The following is a 13564-nucleotide window of genomic DNA, read 5'->3' on the forward strand; positions in this document are numbered from 1 at the left end:
CTCTATTGCGCCCTCTTGAGTTTGCCTGTCTTTTTCTTGGGTTCCAGTGTCAGTTAGACATGGCTGCTACTCTTTCTGCCGGCGTTTTCTCTCGGTTTGCAACTAGGAAATACCTCTTATTGCCAGGTATGTGACAAAAACACATGTACTGTATAGTGTGACTGAAGACCAAATCCTCTATCTGACACCTTCCATTCATATACCCGACGTGAACTTTCACCTATATCGTAGCAACAATATTTACAGGTTACGCATGGTGGCGCTGTAGTCGCTAAAAGATGTGCTAAAACTGTCTTGGAAATACATTACCGTACGTTTCACACACTCGTGTAAATTCACTGTATGTGGCTGGAGTTTTATTGACACAATTTAGTCACATCTACGACATGACTGGCAAAAGTAATGAATCAAAAAATTGATAAAATGTTCACCACTGATGTGAGGACAATCAGGGTCAGAGGTCGTAAACCTGTCTCTTGTGTTCTCAGGCCATGCAAGACGATGCATTTCAGTGTCTTCATCGCTGGCAGGTACCAATCAGATTGAAGTTATTGTCCATTTCATTGCTTTTTTTGGTTTTTCACATCTAGACCATGTTTCAGGACAAGTGTCCTTGTGCAAGGATGGAGTTACAGAGCATTTGTGATATTTGTGCTTGCATCCTGCATACTAACAATGTCACACTGTCGCCATAAGTCTGACAATCTCTGATCAGACTGTTTTCCCCCATTCAGCTCGAACACACGTCAGCTACGAGCTCAAGGATGATGTTGCGGTTATCCGACTCAATGATCCAGCATCCAAGGTGAGTTTGTGTTCATGACTGAGACACATGCCAAAGGATTTGTGACAGTCTTGCCCGGCTCTCAGTGACATGTATGACATGATTATTCATGTTTGGGTTTGTGTGCATGTGTGCAGGTGAACACACTGTCTGTGCAGATGCAGTCTGAGTTGACGGAAGTGATGGGTGAGATCTGGTCCAACGGAGCTGTGAAAAGTGCCGTCCTTATCTCCAGCAAGCCTGGCTGCTTTATTGCTGGAGCGGATATCAAGTAAGATGTGGTTTCGCACTTCTCTACTTGTGTCTTGTTTGATGCCATGCAGGACAGTGGGTCTGTATTGATGCTGATGTCTTGCATGAGGCCACACCTGGGTTTTGTTTACCTTCAGAGTGGCATTTTTCCAATAATAGTACAACTTCAGCATTTCCACTGTCTCCCCAGTATGATCCAGGCCTGCAAGAGCAGTGAGGAGGTTACCCGTCTCTCCCAGGAAGGTCAGAAGATGTTTGAGAGGATTGAGAAGTCTCCCATCCCTATTGTGGCTGCCATCAATGGCTCCTGTTTAGGTGGAGGGCTTGAGGTGCGTGTTTCAAAATTAGCCAGAATTGAAATGGCTGCTTATTAAATCAGTCTTTTGTGACTTTTCTGTTAGTTTGCCATCGCCTGCCAGTATCGAATCGCCACCAAAAGTCGAAAAACAATACTGGGCACACCAGAGGTCATGCTTGGTCTGCTGCCTGGAGCGGGTGGCACCCAGAGACTACCCCAAATGGTATACATACACACACTCATGTTAATCAGTAGGCTCCTAGGCACTGCCACATTCTTGCGCTATTGGCTACTAAATTACACGAGAGGATTTTAAGGTCAGGCTTCTCACTAAGGGGCATATTAGTTGACAATATATGCAATCTTATTGTCGTGTGTGTGTGTGTGTGTGTGTGTGTGTGTGTGTGTGCGTGCGCGTGCGCGAAGGTGGGTCTCCCTGGAGCGTTTGACATGATGCTGACAGGCAGAAACATCCGGGCTGATAAAGCTAAGAAGATGGGGCTATTGCACCAGCTTGTGGACCCTCTGGGTATGTGCTCTGCATGGCATTATCATACTGCTTCATTCCATGTAGGCTATATTTACATAAACAGCAATAATGCACCCTAATTCTTAAAAAAATATATATTTTTTTCAGACATCCATCGTAATATTCAGGATCCTATGCACGTTACAGAACATATATACAAATATAGAGCCCTCATTACATTTCTACGTCATATCTTCCTTCCTTACTTCCACGTCCATTTATTTTAAAACAAAAAACATATGAAGGTTGGGCGTAAGAGTAATACATTTCAAACTTGTAATCGAAATTACCAGGATTATTACCAGGCAACTGGAAAATGATACATTCATTTGTATGAGGTAGCTTTAAGACATGAAAAAACAACTATTGCATCAATCATTGTAAAACAGGGGTGTCATTAGTTTTTCCACCGAGGGCTACATGCTAAAACATGGAAGGCTGCAAAGGCCACTTTGATATTTTGCAAAGCAACACATAGATATTAGTTATGTATTCAAAGAAAAAGCTGCATTTCAGCGAGGTGCAAAACGCATTATTAGTATGAACTTTCGGCTAATATCACGACTTTATTCCCATAATATTAGAACTTTTTCTCCCACGTACTTTACCAAAACTGGCAACGTTATTTTGTTTTGCTTCTCATACTTTTTGGAAAAACATTTTTTCTGTTTTTCAACTTTATGCTACTAAAATAACGTTTATTTTTTTTACATTATTCTCATACAATTGGGACTTTTTCTACTTGATTACAACTTTTTCCTCCTTAATATTTTGACATTATTCTGCTGATTTTTCCATTTTTTTCCCCCCAAGTTTTATTATATTTTTAGAATGTGCCACATGCCGCACTTTGGACACTCTTGATGTAAAAGATTCAGATTTAATGCAAATTAAGTGTCAATATATTTATTCAAAATCCATGTTGCTTGATTAAATGACTTGATTAAAATATTCTAAAATGAGCCAAAGTTAGAAAAAAAATCATTTATTCACCTTAATTCCAGCAGCTAAACTTTCCATGTAAAGTTTTCACAGTTTTCTGGAAATACTGTATATACTTGTAGCATTGGCTTATTTTGGGTTAATACAGTATGGCTCTCCCCAGACTGACTGTGTCCAATCACTCCAGGTCCTGGTGTGAAGCCTGCAGAGGAAAGAACGATTGAATACCTGGAGGAGGTAGCAGTGGGCGTGGCTAAGGGAATAGCCAACAAGAAGGTTTCCCTTTCCAAAGAGAAAAGTCTCATGCAAAGTAAGAGTGGAGTCAGGGTTGATCTCGCCAGAACTGAACTGGGATTCTCATTTTCATCCTGACATTGTGTTTGTATGTGCGCAGAGCTCCAGGACACAGTGATGGGTCTGGGTCCAGTAAAGAAGAAGATCTACAACACTGTTAGTGAGAAGGTCCAGAAACAAACCAAAGGACTCTACCCCGCTCCTGTCAAAATCATTGAGGTACTGAATGTAGAATGTAAACACTATAGAAGTAAAGCACAGGACTCACGTACTGCATGTGTGTGTGTGTGTGTGTGTGTGTGTTGCTCTTCAATCGAGTAGTCGGTCAAGACTGGAGTGGAGGAAGGAAGAGAAGCAGGCTATCTGGCTGAATCTGAGGTAAGTTTGTCCTCTCTTGTTTCAGACCTACTGGGCTTAGAGTGAAACAAGAGATGGGTGATAAGAATATTAATAATGGTGTTGGCGGTAGGGGCAAAGAAAAAGTAAAATATTACAGCAGGGAAAACATAAAGTTGTAATGAAATAAATCCAGAAGGATGGATAGGAGGAGGGAGCTGACGATGCATCATGGGACATCCCTAAGCAGCCTGGGCCCAGAACAGCCAGTTGTATATATAAATGTTTAAAAAAAATTTTAAAAAGATGTGAAAAGGATTTCACTGGAGAGGAGTCTGATGGTTGCAGGTAGACCTTAAAGCAGGATCTTCTAGGATTCTATTCACAATGCATATGCTAACTGCATCTGGTATGCTACTGCCTACTTTTGCCTGTAATGCAGAACTTTGGGAAGCTGGCAGTGACACCAGAGTCCAAAGCCCTGATTGGCCTGTATCATGGCCAGGTTACTTGTAAGAAGAACCGATTTGGGACGCCAGAGAAGGAAGTCAAGTAAGAGCTTAACACATTGGCTTGTTCATTTATTAGGTACACCTGAAAGACTATTAGCGGTTTCAAGCACATCTGCCTTTACAAACCTACGCTATTGACTTCAATATAAGACAGACTGGTTGTCGTATATTTTGTAGGGCCCTATAGATTCCGTTTCAATTTTTTTGAATTCCGTTTTTTTACCTTTTGTTCCACAAGCAAACCATCAGGTGGAGCCAAACAACTTCTACCAAAGCATGTCAGAGCTTTTCTTCCTGTCATCCACACATACACTGTCGAAGCCAGTCTGTGTGGCTCCGACACAGACACACACTTTTTTTTTTTAATTCTTTGAATTTGTTTTAAAAAATATTCCCAAAAAAAGACAAGTTGTCTTATATTCAGGGATGACTCCTTTTAAGATCAATGCTCACAGTCTCAAGGCAGCATTTTAAACATCTCTTCTATCCCTTTTAGGTTTTGTAGGTGTACCTATTGAAGTGTCTTTCACTGTAGATATGCCCAAATGTTTGCTGGGTGATACCGTCTTTCCACCAAATGGTCTTAATGACTAATTTGCATATGTGCTGTCTGTCAGGACCCTTGCAATCTTGGGTGCAGGTCTGATGGGTGCAGGCATTGCTCAGGTATCCATAGACAAAGGCCTCAACACCATATTGAAGGACTCTGCAGTTGAGGGCATCAGCAGAGGAGAAGAGCAGGTCTACAAAGGGTAACGGCACCAAGCAAGGAGCAAATCGTAAAACGGTGAGCTTCGTCTCACTATGATTTTATTGTCAGTCTGAACACCAAGGTGAAGAAGAGAGCGCTGTCGTCATTTGAGCGAGATGCCACAATGTCCAACCTCTCGACACAGCTCGACTACACAGGCTTCTCGTCCGCCGACATGGTGATAGAGGCCGTATTTGAGGATATCCACATTAAACACAAAGTCCTCAAGGAGGTTGAGGCTGTGAGTACAGTCTGATCACATCAGTTCAATCCAAAACGTTGAGTTTACTCCCTGCTCCTTCTACATGTGTCTGTCTTTGTCCAGGTGATCCCTCCTCACTGCGTGTTCGCCTCCAACACGTCAGCACTGCCCATTAAGGATATTGCTGTTGCAAGCAGACGGCCTGAAAAGGTCAGAATACACTCCAATGGTGCTTAAAAAGATCATAACTGACCTGACTGCAGGACGACCCTGAATATAATAATATTTAAAGAAAATATCTTTGGGCTAAAATTAAAGACAAAATTAATTATTTTATTTAAACTCATGTATATTACTATAAAGTCTGCTTTATTCATCACGATTATCTTCAAATTAGGGATGCCCTGATTTGATATTGATATTGGATATCGAGCCGATATCAGCAATAACAACAACAAAATAAAAACGTGATTGTATCGGCCTGCATCTCAAATCTCTGATATTGGCACCCCAGTACAAGCAGTCGATTCCAGACTCCTCCGCACCGCCTTTACCCAGCAGCGACCGGGTGGACCCTTTGCGATTGCAACAACAGTATATGCTAGTGTGCTAACAAAGTAACAAGGAGCAGGAATGATTTCAGCCGCATGGCAGTAAATGGAATGTATAGTATGAGCAACCTCATCGCGAACATGAAGCGGCATCACACGGGAAACTCCCACGGCACGGCGAGCCCTCTTGATGGTGAGTAATGTTAGGTTTAGACGTTTCATTGAGCACCTCGAACCTCGCTATATTATGCCTATCTGCATGTGCATAAAGAAGTATGGGTGGGTTTTTCTCATACCTACTGTTGCTGCCTGTACGCTAAGCCTTTTCTAACATTACACGCTACAAAATATGTCATATATGTATGTATGATTAGTGCTTTTCTAATATTCTACACTACAAAGTGTAATAATAATGAAAGTACATATTAGGGGTGTCACAAGATCTTGTGTCACGATTGTCTCTTTCAGAAAAACAGTGTCTCATGCACACCCGGCCTGGGACGACAATAAATAAATGAATCACAATAAATGAAGGCGAACTCAATAATCTTGCCCGCATCAATATATTGCCATGTGCGCGCGTGTCTGTTTTCCTCGTCTCTCGCCTCCAAACAGGCACTCTGTGCATTGGTTTCAGCACCTTGGCGCGTTTGTTCCATAGAACAACGGCATGAACGGAGTGAGCACTTTTGTCAGTCATGCAGTCTTTGTCTCGGTGGGTGGAGGCAGGGCCGGTAGCATACACACAGAGTGCAGAAGAGTGTAAGGTAGTAGAAATGAAATTAGTAGATCGTGATATATTTTCATGCAGTTTTTATATTTTTCATTCTACTTTTCTTAAAAGTAATGTTAAAATATCGTCTCGTTATCAAAGAGCCCGTCTTGTGTGAGTGTCTTGTGACACCCATAGTACGCATGATTCGTGTTGATGTGGGATCAATATCGGTATTAGACAATATTCAAGACTGCAATATCTTAACTTATCAGAAGTATCGGGACACCCCTACTTAAAGTTAGCATGATAACACTTTGCTAACTAACCTGCTCTGACTCGCCTGGGAAGAAGTTACCACCTTCTGGTGCGCATATAAATAACTTCAGCTCCTGAATATAACACGGCCCATCTGTTTAGCAGAGTTTTTTTCTAGGGAAAATAACATCTTCTATTCAGATCAACAAAGTGATAAACAATATGTATAATAATGTGGTTTTAATTCTGAGTGCAATTGTTTAATTCTGCAACCGCTTCTTTGGGGCGCCTTGCCAAATGCAATTACGAAATGCACAGGTGATCGGCATGCACTACTTCTCACCGGTGGACAAGATGCAGCTGCTGGAGATCATCACCACCGATAAGACATCCAAGGACACACTGGCCTCGGCTGTCGCCGTGGGCCTCAAACAGGGCAAGATTGTCATTGTTGTTGGAGTAAGAGCAATTCTTCCTAAAATTAGCAACATTTCCACCAAGCAGTGAAGTACAGCTGTCACGGTACAATTTGGAATAGTAAACCTTAATCTTGCAAGATGGTTATCGTGTGTCTCCGTCTCCTTCTCCCCACCTGAAACACAGGATGGTCCTGGGTTTTACACCACTCGCTGCTTGGCTCCCATGCTGGCAGAAGCTGTCAGGGTGCTTCAGGTAACGAAAGATTTAATACAGATCTGGCGAATGTTAAGAGACTTTTCAAACTGGAAGCCACTCAACAGTGACCTTTTTGCTCATCTATCACAGGAAGGTGTAGGTCCAAAGAAGCTTGACAGCTTGACAACCAGCTTTGGCTTTCCTGTCGGCGCAGCAACGCTTGCTGATGAAGTCGGCATTGATGTGGCAGCTCATGTGGCCGAGGTAATGTTGTCTGCGCCACAGGCGTCGCATGCATTAACCCATGAAGAACTAAGACAAGTAAGACCGTGCATGATCTTGTATGACGAAATGTGCATTTGATTGCAGGATCTGGGGAATGCTTTTGGTTCTCGCTTTGGAGGCGGGAATGTGGAAGTTCTGAAGACCATGATAGAGAAAGGCTTCAAAGGTAAGGAAGCAGGGCACATCATTAAAATGAAGTCTTACAAGTCTCCTATTATGCAAAATGGACATTTAAATGATATTCTAACAGTCGTTTATTACCATCACATGTGAGAAAAATCCCTCACTCGTTTGCTCCACTTTTGAGAGAAGAAGCGCATGCTTTTGGAGTTGCTGGTGGTCACGACGTCATGAAGGAAAAAACCTCATGGACATGACACCGATTCTGACCCGCACCTAGATAGAAGAGCTTTGCTACACATCTTAAAATAAAGGCACAATACTAACATAATAATGAAAATCCTAATCATAACACGGACTATGGCTGCGGCCGTAACTCACGCCAAACTGAAACTCAACTCTGAACCCCTGACGCCACTTCCACTGTCCGCCACCCACTCATCTCCCCTGGCAACACACAAACAGTTTTATTTATGTGTAAATATATATTTTTTCTGTTATTATGGCTACTACATAAGGTAATACTATACTATAATACTAATAAAGTGTAAAGCTGACTATAGGAGTGTTATTTCATGTCTGGCGGGCTCTACTGTTAAAAAACATATTTAGAATTTTGTAAACAGGTTTTCCATGCTCCAATTATGAAAATATTCCATTTATAAATAAGCTAACTTACTTCAGAAATTCACTTATCACAGTCGGGTGTGGATTAACTGCGATAAACGAGGCATTACTGTTAATGGGACCCTTAAATGTTAGTCGATACTGTTCCATTGCAGTCCTGTAGGTGGCAGCACATGACATACTTTTTAGGCTTCCAAATAAATGAAGAAATGCCATGCCATGCCATATCTATATATCTACTTGACACATTTGTAGGCTCAAACATTTTTATACAATATTTTATTGATGTTTTTTTTATATCTTAAGTAGTTTTAGTGCCACACTAAAACGGGGGGGGAAAAAACAAATGATTAATGTTGCAAGAATAACCCTGTAATTTATAATTTACAATGATTCTCTTGTGAAGGTCGTAAATCAGGAAAAGGCTGTTTTATCTATGGCAAAGGAAAAAAAGACAAGAGAGTCAACCCCGATGCTGAAGCCATCCTGAAGAAGTACAGACTATCTGCCCCTCCCACAGTGTAAGAGTACATCCTGTGGCGTCTTTATCTGTAGCGTGTCACTCGCAACACTCTCTGCAAGTCACATTGTGTGTATCTTCTGTTGCAGATCATCCGACTCTGACGTCCAGTACAGACTAGTGTCTCGCTTTGTCAACGAAGCGGTGTTGTGTCTCCAGGAGGGCATCCTGATGAATCCAGTAGAGGGAGACATTGGAGCTGTGTTTGGACTCGGCTTTCCCCCCTGCCTGGGCGGTATGTCAGACGCTGAAGGAAAGAAGGAAAACTAGTGGAGCTTGCCTCGAATGCAAGAGGCCAGTTGACCTACACGTGAATCACTAATTTGGTTCATTCTTTTGCATGAAGGTCCATTCAGGTTTTTGGACTCGTTTGGCGCCGAGCGTCTCGTCACTACCATGAGGCGTTTTGAGGAAGTGTATGGAAACCAGTTCACGCCATGCCAGCTCTTACTGGACCACGCTAAAGATTCCAGCAAGAAGTTCCACAAGTGATCCGTCTTCCTTAAATAATTTGGGTTTCTCAAATGTTGCCCTAAGGTAACCCCGATATTAGAAACATCTTTCTATATGTTGTTCATCAATTAACATTTTTTCTCAAGGCAGAATATTTGATACAGCGCTTGTATTGGATCTAATGTACCCATTCAAGGTCATTTAAAACTGTAAAGGATATACTGTACAGTCATCCTTCGCTACATTGCGGTTTGAACATCGCTCTATCGCGTTTTTTCAAAAATGAATAAACAATCTCTGTTTTGTGGTTGACTATGGACTATTAGTAGTAAAAAAAAATATGAAAAGACAAGTCATATGTAGTATTCTGGCCAGTAGGCATCAGTGATGTTACATTGATGAGACATTACCTTAACGCTGCATGCAGTCAGCCATGGCATATCCAACATGATGGAGTAAAAAAAAGTTAATCTCCCATTCTGTGTGGAAGTGGTCATTATTTGGCTTCTTACTTTGTACTTCTTCCTCCACACTATTTTAAACACTTTCCTAATTTTGGAACAAATAAATTGGAGGCTAACTAGTTAGCTCAGTAGTATGCTATGGTTAAAGCGGTGGCCATCTCTTGTGTCCCTGCAGTGGTCCTGTAGCCTGCCCAGTGGGGTGTAACAATGAATAATAGGAGTGTTATTTCATGTCTACGGGCCTCTGATAACAGTCAAAACTGTTTTTAGAAAGTCAAAACAGTTTGTCTGTGCTGTAACTACCAATCTATTCTGTTTATTAATATTGAAGCCTACTTCTTGAACTTCTTAAATTCACTTATCGGGGTCAGGTTTGGAACCAATTAACAGCGATACGCAAAATGAGGGACGACTAATCCTACCGGTAATGTTCTAGAGCATACTTTAATTTTCTACAGGACACTTTGTGGCATCTTCTGCTCACCCAAAGTTGTTTACTTGTTGCTTGTTAGAATTGAAAATCAATTCATTTTGCCTTTTGACAGAACTGATGTTTGCTTCGCCCGGGGAGGCCCGCCTCGCACGCTTTACTAATTTATTTGAAAGTGTTAAATTAACATGGTGGATGTGATCTGTTTTGTTACAGTCATACACAATGACAGGAGGACAAACAGCATGAGAACAGACATGCTCAACCGAATGTGAGTAATGGAGAGGTGAATGTTTTTTTTATTTATCAGATATGGTGATTGTGAAACTTTGGACACACTTTGATGTTGTTGTTGCCTCAGTATGTACAGTAAAAACAATGGCATCGATTATGTCATCATTTTGAAGTTTGCATCATTTAATAGGCCTTAAGATGTTAATAATATTAATTGCTAGTTTGTTTAAAAAAAAAAAAAGTGAAATAAATGTCAACAAATAAATTCAAGCATGATTTAATTTATTATTTCTGCATGGCTAAATCAAGCATTTCAACCAAAGTGTTCTGAGGTACATTTTAGAAACTCTATTTTTGAGGCAGTGAAAAATCCAAGAAAGCTTGGCCACAAAGAAGGACGAGAAACAGAACAGTCTGTGTTACCCATAAAGGGAATGTTAAAGATTTCACTCTTGTATTGATTTATGTATGACAGCTGGCGTCTAATCTTTTTATTCATTTCTTTTTTATACATATCGCAGTCAGGCCACAATACCTTCACAATATGTTTTGGAGGTTTGTAATAGTCCACAAAAGGCTGTAAATTGCTTTTTGCAACTTACAATGCTTCTACTGTGGTCAAAATTGTGCCACATTTAACAACAGCGTTACCAGTGTCAACAGAGCTGAACCATGTATTAAAACACTGTATGGACCCAAATATAAGATGGTATTTTTTTCCAGGCTAAGGGGGGTCGTCTTATTTGCGGTGTAGAGAATTACACATGCAGTTCAACAGGTGGCGCCAAATGAATTCTCCCCGAACGAGTCAGACCTTTTCTTCCTGTCACTCACACACACCAGGGGCCTCACATGATGAGCACGTTAGCACACGACAGAGGACAAATTATGATGGCGAACGCTGAAGTGGAGTCATCAAATAACTGTTGAGCAGCTAAGAAATATTTTTTTATTGCAATGTACCTGATATTTAAAAAAAGATAGATTTTTGTCTTGAAAAAGGTGTCGTATATTCAGGTGAATATAGTACTATTAATCTTTTTTTTTTTTGTTCTCCCAACGTGGGTCCACGACTTTTGGCTGTCTTGTAGCATAACTGAATCGATGACAAAGACCCAATTAGGCATCCTTAGAATGCCATTTGTTCTAAACCGAGCCCAGTCTGGGATTGAGACAGGAAGCAGTGTGGATAGGACAGCCAATGAGGCGTCTGATGCAGAGACGGCGGTTTGATTCAAGTCTCACTGGTCACAGTGGAAGGCACATTTAAGATGGCTATTCTAGCCCTGTAGTGCAGTTTGGTTCAGCTCTATGATATTTTTATGTTTTTTTTATTGTAAAAAGTTGTGAAACTCATCCGGACTGTACAACTTTAAGGCGGAGCTAGACACGCTGCAGTCCATTGATTGGCGGACAGAGAATTCTGTTAGATTTTGGGTCTCCATCCCTGTATGAACTGTGTGATCTTGGTGACGTGGAGTCGGCTCAGGTGAAAGTCATGTGACAGGATGTCCTCGGTCAGCTGAACCAGGAGGCGGCCGTCAATTCGCTCCCTCTGGAACACAGACACCGCGGCCTCCGACAGGCCGATGAAGCGTAGACACGCCGACACCTCCTCCAGTGACAGTGCAGACAGGTCAGCGGGGGGACGCCAGGTGGGGTCCGTGGGTGCAGCCACGCCTTCAATCCCGCCCCCCTCTGCTCCCCTAGAGGAATCTGGATTGTCTGCGGGCTCGGGCGACGGGCAAGGGGACTGACGATTGAAAGGGTTCAAGGCACCGAAAGGTGCAAAGCGACTCTGTGGGGGCGGTGGTCTCAGTCGAGGCCCAGTGGTGTAGGAGTCCACCCACGGCTCTGCCCAGGTGGCTTGTGCTGTCTGAGGGATGGCTGTGGTGTCTGCGGGGGTGGCCGAAACTGGATCAGGATTGGTGTTGGGGGCGGGGCAATCAGCCCAGGAACATGGATAGCAGTAGAGGGAAGTGTCTGGAGAAGGTGAGCAGCTAGGAACAGAAGAAAGTCACATTAGCATCTAGCATTAGTCAGCATGACTCAAATAAGAATTACTGGAAAAAATGACACATGATGCTTAGGAAGGTTGTTTTTTTTTCCCCATTGTGTGCACCGTCCTGTTTTTTCATACATCAAATTGGATTTTTAAAAATAATTTGTTGGATTTTTATTTTATTTTGGATATTGTTCAATGGGCAAAAAATATAATATGCAGTTATTTTAATAAATACAATTTTAAAAAAATACAAAAATTGGAGAAAAATAAATATATCCTAAATATTAATATATATTTTTAAATTTAAATCTTTTATTTAAATCTTGAATTTAAATCTTTTATACCGTGTATACATACAGTATATACACATAGGCTGCATGCTGGAAAATGAACGGATGTGGGGGCCACTTCAAAAGAATTGTATAATACTATTAAAAGTAATATTTTTATTTTATATTTTTAAAGATTTTGATACTAAACTATTAAATAATATAAATCCTAAAAGAAAAAAACAGCCTGCATCACAGCTTGATGTTATCAGTGGCAAAGCGTATTATTAGTCTGAACTTTTTTCCTCGTTTTTTTGTTTTTACCCAACCTAATTTTCCTAAAATTGCAACTTATTAGCTTTGTTTGTTTCTATATTATGACTTTTTTAAAATTACATATTTAGTAATATTTTAACTTACACTATTTTTTCTGTTAATGGTATGACTTTATTCTATTCTACTAATCCTTTTTTTTTTTTTCATTTTCTGTATTTTAGAATGTGCTGAGGGATGATTAAAAAACAGTTGTGGGCTGTAAATGGCCTCTGAGCCGCACTTTGGACACCTCTGGTCTATATGCAGTCATTTACGGTAGTTATGAAATACTCAAATGTTATTATTGTGGTTGTGAAGTTACACGTTTTTACAAGGAAGTTACAGGAATTGTCAGGTTTTAAAACAAGCTGACATGAGTTAAATTCCAAAAGCAGGTGAGTGTACCTGTCCTGTAGTCCTGAGGAGTAGAAGGAGAGGTTGGGTCTGGGGGAGGTGGAAGTCTTGGGAAAGCGTGGGGGGACAGGAGGGCTGGGGGCCGGACTGGAGATGGAACCCAGTTTCGAGCAGCGAGGAGGCACTGGAGGAGCGATCAAGTAGCGACACTCCTCTCGCACCTACACATACACACACGAAAATGAGCGCCACGCTAACACAAAAAGGAGTGTGTGTATGTGTGTGTTTTCCCTACGTTCTGTTTGGTAAATGTCAAACTTGGGTGACCTTTACACTTCTGAAAAAATCCTTCACAAGGCTACTTATACACACATACGCACACAGAAGGTATGGCAGACTAAATATCAGGAATGAGGAACACTGTGTGTGTCAGGCTAAAATTCAGCTCCCAC

The 13564-nt window shown here is 41.4% G+C and overlaps 2 protein-coding genes across 3 annotated transcripts in view; one reads left to right on the plus strand and one right to left on the minus strand.

Moving 5' to 3' along the window:
* On the plus strand, window positions 1-11191 carry hadhaa (hydroxyacyl-CoA dehydrogenase trifunctional multienzyme complex subunit alpha a). Its single transcript, XM_054762457.1, has 22 exons — window positions 1-126; window positions 489-530; window positions 735-805; window positions 922-1055; window positions 1227-1365; window positions 1438-1557; window positions 1761-1863; window positions 2993-3115; window positions 3200-3318; window positions 3421-3477; window positions 3878-3987; window positions 4565-4699; window positions 4768-4939; window positions 5024-5110; window positions 6740-6880; window positions 7025-7093; window positions 7187-7300; window positions 7406-7487; window positions 8475-8589; window positions 8678-8823; window positions 8935-9125; window positions 10152-11191. The coding sequence occupies exons 1-21, from the start codon at window positions 60-62 to the stop codon at window positions 9078-9080; spliced, it is 2292 nt and encodes a 763-aa protein (XP_054618432.1). The 5' UTR covers window positions 1-59; the 3' UTR covers window positions 9081-9125; window positions 10152-11191.
* Window positions 9971-13564, minus strand: part of gareml (GRB2 associated, regulator of MAPK1-like) — a 15715-nt gene continuing 12121 nt past the window's right edge. The window contains exons 4-5 of one of the 2 annotated variants that reach the window (XM_054762458.1): window positions 13164-13333; window positions 9971-12169 (exon numbers count right to left, since the gene is read on the minus strand). In XM_054762458.1, the coding sequence (XP_054618433.1) occupies window positions 11596-12169; window positions 13164-13333 (744 nt within the window). In that variant the 3' untranslated portion in view covers window positions 9971-11595. The remainder of the gene's footprint in view (window positions 12170-13163; window positions 13334-13564) is intronic. The other variant, XM_054762459.1, reaches the window with a different exon arrangement.

This window comes from Dunckerocampus dactyliophorus, chromosome 19 (assembly GCF_027744805.1).
Source record: "Dunckerocampus dactyliophorus isolate RoL2022-P2 chromosome 19, RoL_Ddac_1.1, whole genome shotgun sequence".
Lineage (NCBI taxonomy): Eukaryota > Metazoa > Chordata > Actinopteri > Syngnathiformes > Syngnathidae > Dunckerocampus > Dunckerocampus dactyliophorus.